Raw genomic sequence first — 5,367 nt, 5'->3', positions numbered from 1 at the left:
TGTATTCGCTTCATGTAATGCATTTTACAATTATTTTATATCGATTTTACCATTTAAAATAATACATATCTATTAAGAGCAATAGAAAGTTCAATATTATTTCTGTTGTGAAACCATCCTCTGTAATTCGACCAATGGGTAAACTACGGTCACACGTACTACACCATAAACTCCATTCATGTTCTTGAAAACAGGTTGAATTACCTAATGAGACAGGAAGCACTACGTGGTTCACTGTGGCTGTGTAAATACTCGCAATGCAGAGTACGCAACTGCAAGTGAGTTTCCTTTAAAGTTGGACATCTGCACCTCTTGTATGGGAGAAAACTGAACGGTGAGTTTTGAGTTGGGAATATCTCGCACCATACTCTGCTAGTTTATAAAATTTCGGACAGGTAAAACATGGAGAAGTAACCAACATGATCACCATCCAACAGATCTTCTGATGAACTGTTGAGGAGGAATGAAATTAGACCTTCAAACATGTATTCGCATGTTTGTAGTCGAATTACACATATATACAGGGAAGCCGATTTTAATTTTTCCATGGAAACAATACGAAAACGGTTGAACATAAATGAGCCAAACAAAAACTCAAATAGCAAATGCCATTGGGCACGTCGAACGGTGTTATTGTGGTGCTACGCAGGGCCGCCTCTCATCGACGCCCAGAGCCCAAATTTTAAATGAAAACATGGGTCAGATGTTATCTCGTTCGATAGGTCCTTAAAAGCTAAAAAGGATTGTGCCAAAATATTTATCATATCCGTCACTGTTTGCAATGTACGGGAAAATCGTGCTTGTATCAGATAAAAAGACCAGTACCACCAATATGGAAACGGTTAAACAGAAATAACCGAACAAAAACTCAAATAGGAAATGGGACACATATCGAATGGTTTTGTCGCAGAGATTCCAGGACCGCCCTTTTTGCGGATGTAGGGCCCAACTTCGAACTTTTAAATGAAAACATGAGGCGGGTGATACCTCCTTCGATAGTTCCTTAAAAAGTAAAGACGCTGTGTTAAAAAATTGTTCATATGGGTACCGACCGTAAAATCACCACTAAAACATGATTCCTGTATCAGGCAAAACGTCCAATGTTCATAAAATGAAAACGGTTAAAGATAATTGAGCAGAACAGAAATTCGAATAGGAAATTACAGAGGGAATGTATCATTCCACGACTCGGAATATTGCAAAAGAGAAAAAGATGGTTGGAGTAAAAGAAACATAATGTAAAGGACGAAATATATTTCCTAGAAAATTATCACTCCAACCTCCCTCTATAAGTGGGTGAAGCGGGAAGAAACGGGGAAATTTCGAATGAGAACCTTAGGTTTTGCAAATTGAATCTACGCAAAAGAAATATCTGAAATGCGTTTCTGTAAGATAAAAAGTAGGTAAAATTCGTACTAAATGGTACCACCAGTTTTATTATTGGCAATGATTTGGTACAAAAATGAATCAACTGAAATTTGAAACAAAATTGTCCAACAACACAGTATCTAGAACAATGTGTATAAATGTTGGCTTTGTTCAACCATCGTCTGCACGGTATTAGCTTGACTTTTTACGTTCTGTGTCTTCTTGCATGTCATATCAGTACCGAATAATTCACTTGGGATGGATTTGACCTTTAGGCCTGACCTGGGAAAGTTCCTAAGGGGATGTAAACCGGCCTAATCTAGTATGTTGCTATGTTAGAATAACAAAGGACAGCTATCAGCTATAGAAACAGGATAATTCATGCTTTTTTTCGTGTCCTTGTCGTGTATTGGCTAGTTATTTGAACCCCCCAAGCCCCTACCCCTCCTGCGAAGAGCATAAGCGGAACGTATATGTTTGTTTAGATTATTCCGTTAGCAGCTGTTGCAAAGGAAGAAACGTCAAACTAAAGAATGGTATCGTCAATGAATTTATTAGATAAGCTTAATATGCCATCAATGGTACCCTTTATAAAAATGCGCGATTTAGAGATTGGCGTACCATTTCGTATTGTAAACTGTGAGATAATGACAATGATATATGGTAGGAAGGCATGTGTAACATTTGAAGGAGGCGAAAAAGTGGTTTTATCAGGACCTTGCACTGAAAAATTGGAAGCAGATAATGGTGCATTGTTAACGTATTTACAAAATGGAAATGTATGTTTAACATATAAAAGAATAAAAATTAATGTATCTGGACGTAACATGAACGATCTTGAATTTACTGAGTCGGTATATTCATTGTAAGAGTATGGTGGCATGTAGAAACAAGATGAAAAATGAATTTTCTTCATCGCCCCCTCCTCTTCATGCATGCCTGGACATCTGTATGCATAGTGTCGTTCTTCTGTGTTGATCAGCTACTGGAGTAACACGTCTTTGAGTGCTTGTGCATCAACTATGGATACCAAGAAAGAGTACTTGTTAAATGTGGAATATGGACTTACTTCAATGAAAACCAATTTAATTTGTTTTGGACTGGATATTGATACATCTGTGCCGGTGATTCGTGTTAGTAAAAGACTTGTGTTTGGAGTGGAATTAAATTTGGCAGAGTGGAAGAAACTTGTACATTTGACCCCGCTTGTTACGGACTATTTAAATTCTAAAGTGGAAATTACATTTATAAAATATCTTGGACGAAAAAACGAACTGGTGGTGCGAAAACTATGGGTGAAAAATTAGTGATGTTAGAGAAGAAATTAACACTTCATGCTCCTCGAAACACTGTGTACTTAACTTCAAGTGATTAGCTTTATTTCTTGGAAATACTACTGTGTATTGAACATGCTGTAAAGAAACAGTAAAATTTGTAGTGTGCTACGTGAATATTTTGACTTGTGTACAGATGCTATTCGCAATCATACAATCGCAATGTCTTTCATGAAGAGGACTTGCCGGGATCTATGCATGTGTAGATGAAGAGAGTATTATTAACGTATGAACATCAGTTTTCCAAGTCTCTCTTAATAAGAACAGTGATGTGAACATTGACGGTGAAAGATTAAAATTGGAAATGAAAGTATTTTGCAAACAAAAACTCATAGATTCAATTATGGCTGATTTATTTGATAGTGTACAGACACAACCGTGATGGGGGACAGGAGGAACAGGAGAAGGACAGGAGAAGGACAGGAAGGACAGGAGAAGGACAGGACAGGAGAAGGAAAGATATATCAAAGGAGCAGCAGATAGTGTTCTTAAGAAAGTGTCTACAGGAGAACACAACACCCAAAGGATTGAGAGTGAACAAGAAAGGTGTGCATTGATTCAGTGAAATACAAGAAACTGGTTAAAAAGTTAGAAAAAGAGTTGGTGTGGGACGTGATAAGAAAAAGGACCAAAGAAAGTAAATAGAGTGACAAAGTGACAAGAGCATGTGGTCCGAGATAGTGGATAGACTATCAGTATTTGTAAGAGAGAGTATAGTAAAGAATTTGAAAGAATGGGAAAATAGTTTTAGGGAAAAGGAGAGACTAAGATTAAGGAGGAAAGGAGAAATATTAGGATGGGAGAAAGAGGATAAGACAATTGGTAAAGAGAACAGAGTGGTAGTTATAGGAAATGTAGATCTAACGGAGAAAGAAAGAAAGTTCCTAAAACTGGGACACAAATTTAAAGTGAAAGACGAAAAAGTGTATATCAAAGAAGTAGTGTTTTCAGTAGAAGAAGCTATCATGGATGTGAAAGACAAAGAAGAGAGAGAGAGAACAAGGAGAAGAGCGGTGGCGATAGTGAATGCTTACGTTAGAAAGGGGAACCTTAGGAAAGAAGAAAGGGAGGGCTTAAAAAGACTGAGGAAGAGGAAAGACGTGGTTATTGAACAAGCGGACAAAGGAGGTGCAGTGGTAGTGATGCAGAAAGAATGGTATGAAAGAAAATTGGATGAACTTTGTGATGAAACGTATGAAGTCATAGGAGAAAAGAAGATTAAGGATGAGGTACTCAAGGAAGTGGTTGAGAACGGAAGAAGAAAGGGGTTTAAAAAGTGGGTGAAAGAAGAAGGAAGGATTCCAAAGATGAAAGGATTCCCGAAGATTCACAAGGAAGAGATTAAGCTAAGGCCAGTGTTGGACTGTAGAAGAAACTGTCTAGAACCATTAGAAGAAGAGTTAAGTAAAATAGCAGAAGAGATACGGATAGGTCAAGAGAGTCATCGAGTAAAGAATACGGAGGAAGTGAAAAGAATGTTAGGATGTATAGAAAATAAGAAGGAGAAAACAATTATGTTTAGTATTGACGTTAAAGCAATTTTTCCGAGTATAAAGAGGGATTACATAGTGGAAGTCATAGAAGAAGAGATGAAAGGCAAAGAAATAAGAGACTGGAAGAAAGAGAAGATAGTGAAAGCCTTGAGAGTAATATGGGACAATAGTTTTTATACGATAGGGAACAAACTAGTCAAGATCAAGGAAGGACTGAGTATAGGTTCAAGATTAAGTCCAGTGTTGTCAGAACTGGTGATGAACAGATGGGAGCAGAAAGTGATAGAAGAAGGTGGTAACAACCTAATATTGTTTTGCAGATACGTGGATGACTGTTTGGGAGTATAGAGAGGAACAAAGAGACAACTGGAAAAATTCGTAAAGAAGGTTGATGATGAAGAAAAAGGGATAAGACTGGAAATGGAAGTGGAGAACAACAACATTATAAACTTTCTGGACATGGCTATAGAGAGAAAAAATGGACGATTTACAAGAAGATGGTATAGGAAAGAATGTGCGGCAGGAGTTTACTGCCACGAAAGAAGTGATGTGGATTACAGCACCAAAAGAAACTTCATAAGGAATATGGAGAGAAGAATAGAAGAAATAGATACTGAAGAGGAGAAAAAGAAGGATGACAGAGAAGTTCCACAGTTTACTAGAGCAGAACGGGTACAACAGACAGAAGTTAAGGAAGAACAGAATTGAAGAGGATAGAAGGAAAGTAAGGAGAAAGGAGAGAGAGGAAGAGGAGGAGAAGAAATGACACGGGATAGAGAGCATCGGGGAGAAGACAAGAGTACTAAAGAACTTACTTAGAAGAGGTGGTGTGAAGACTTACAGAAAAGGAGGAAGAAGAATTTAGGAAATGATTAAGACAGCGAAAAGTAGAACGAAGGAAATATGTGAGAAAGATGAAGGTGTAGGGTATAAAATGACGTGTAAGGATTGTGATATGGTATACATAGGGGAAACAGGGAAAAAACTTAGGGAGAGAATTAAACAACATAGGGATGATGTGAGACTTAAGAGAGAAAATAATGCCATATATAAACATGTTAAAGAAACGGGGCATGATATAGATTGGGAAGGTGTAAAGGGGCTAGAAAGGGAGAATAGACCAATGATACGGAAATGGAAGGAAGCACGAAGGATAAAGAAAGAGAAAAGTG

General features: G+C 37.6%; 1 protein-coding gene across 1 annotated transcript; it reads left to right on the top strand.

Annotated features, from left to right (window-relative positions):
• The first annotated feature begins 3,367 nt into the window (after positions 1 to 3,367).
• Positions 3,368 to 4,543, top strand: LOC145683214 (uncharacterized). The gene has a single exon (XM_081754579.1). It carries the CDS (start codon positions 3,368 to 3,370, stop codon positions 4,541 to 4,543), a length of 1,176 nt encoding a protein of 391 aa, XP_081610705.1.
• Positions 4,544 to 5,367: the final 824 nt, after the last annotated feature.

This window comes from Thermobia domestica, chromosome 4, assembly GCF_964235325.1.
Source record: "Thermobia domestica chromosome 4, izTheDome1.hap1.1, whole genome shotgun sequence".
Lineage (NCBI taxonomy): Eukaryota > Metazoa > Arthropoda > Insecta > Zygentoma > Lepismatidae > Thermobia > Thermobia domestica.
The sequence above is the reverse complement of the archived record's forward strand: the minus strand, read 5'-3'. Positions and strand labels throughout refer to the sequence as shown.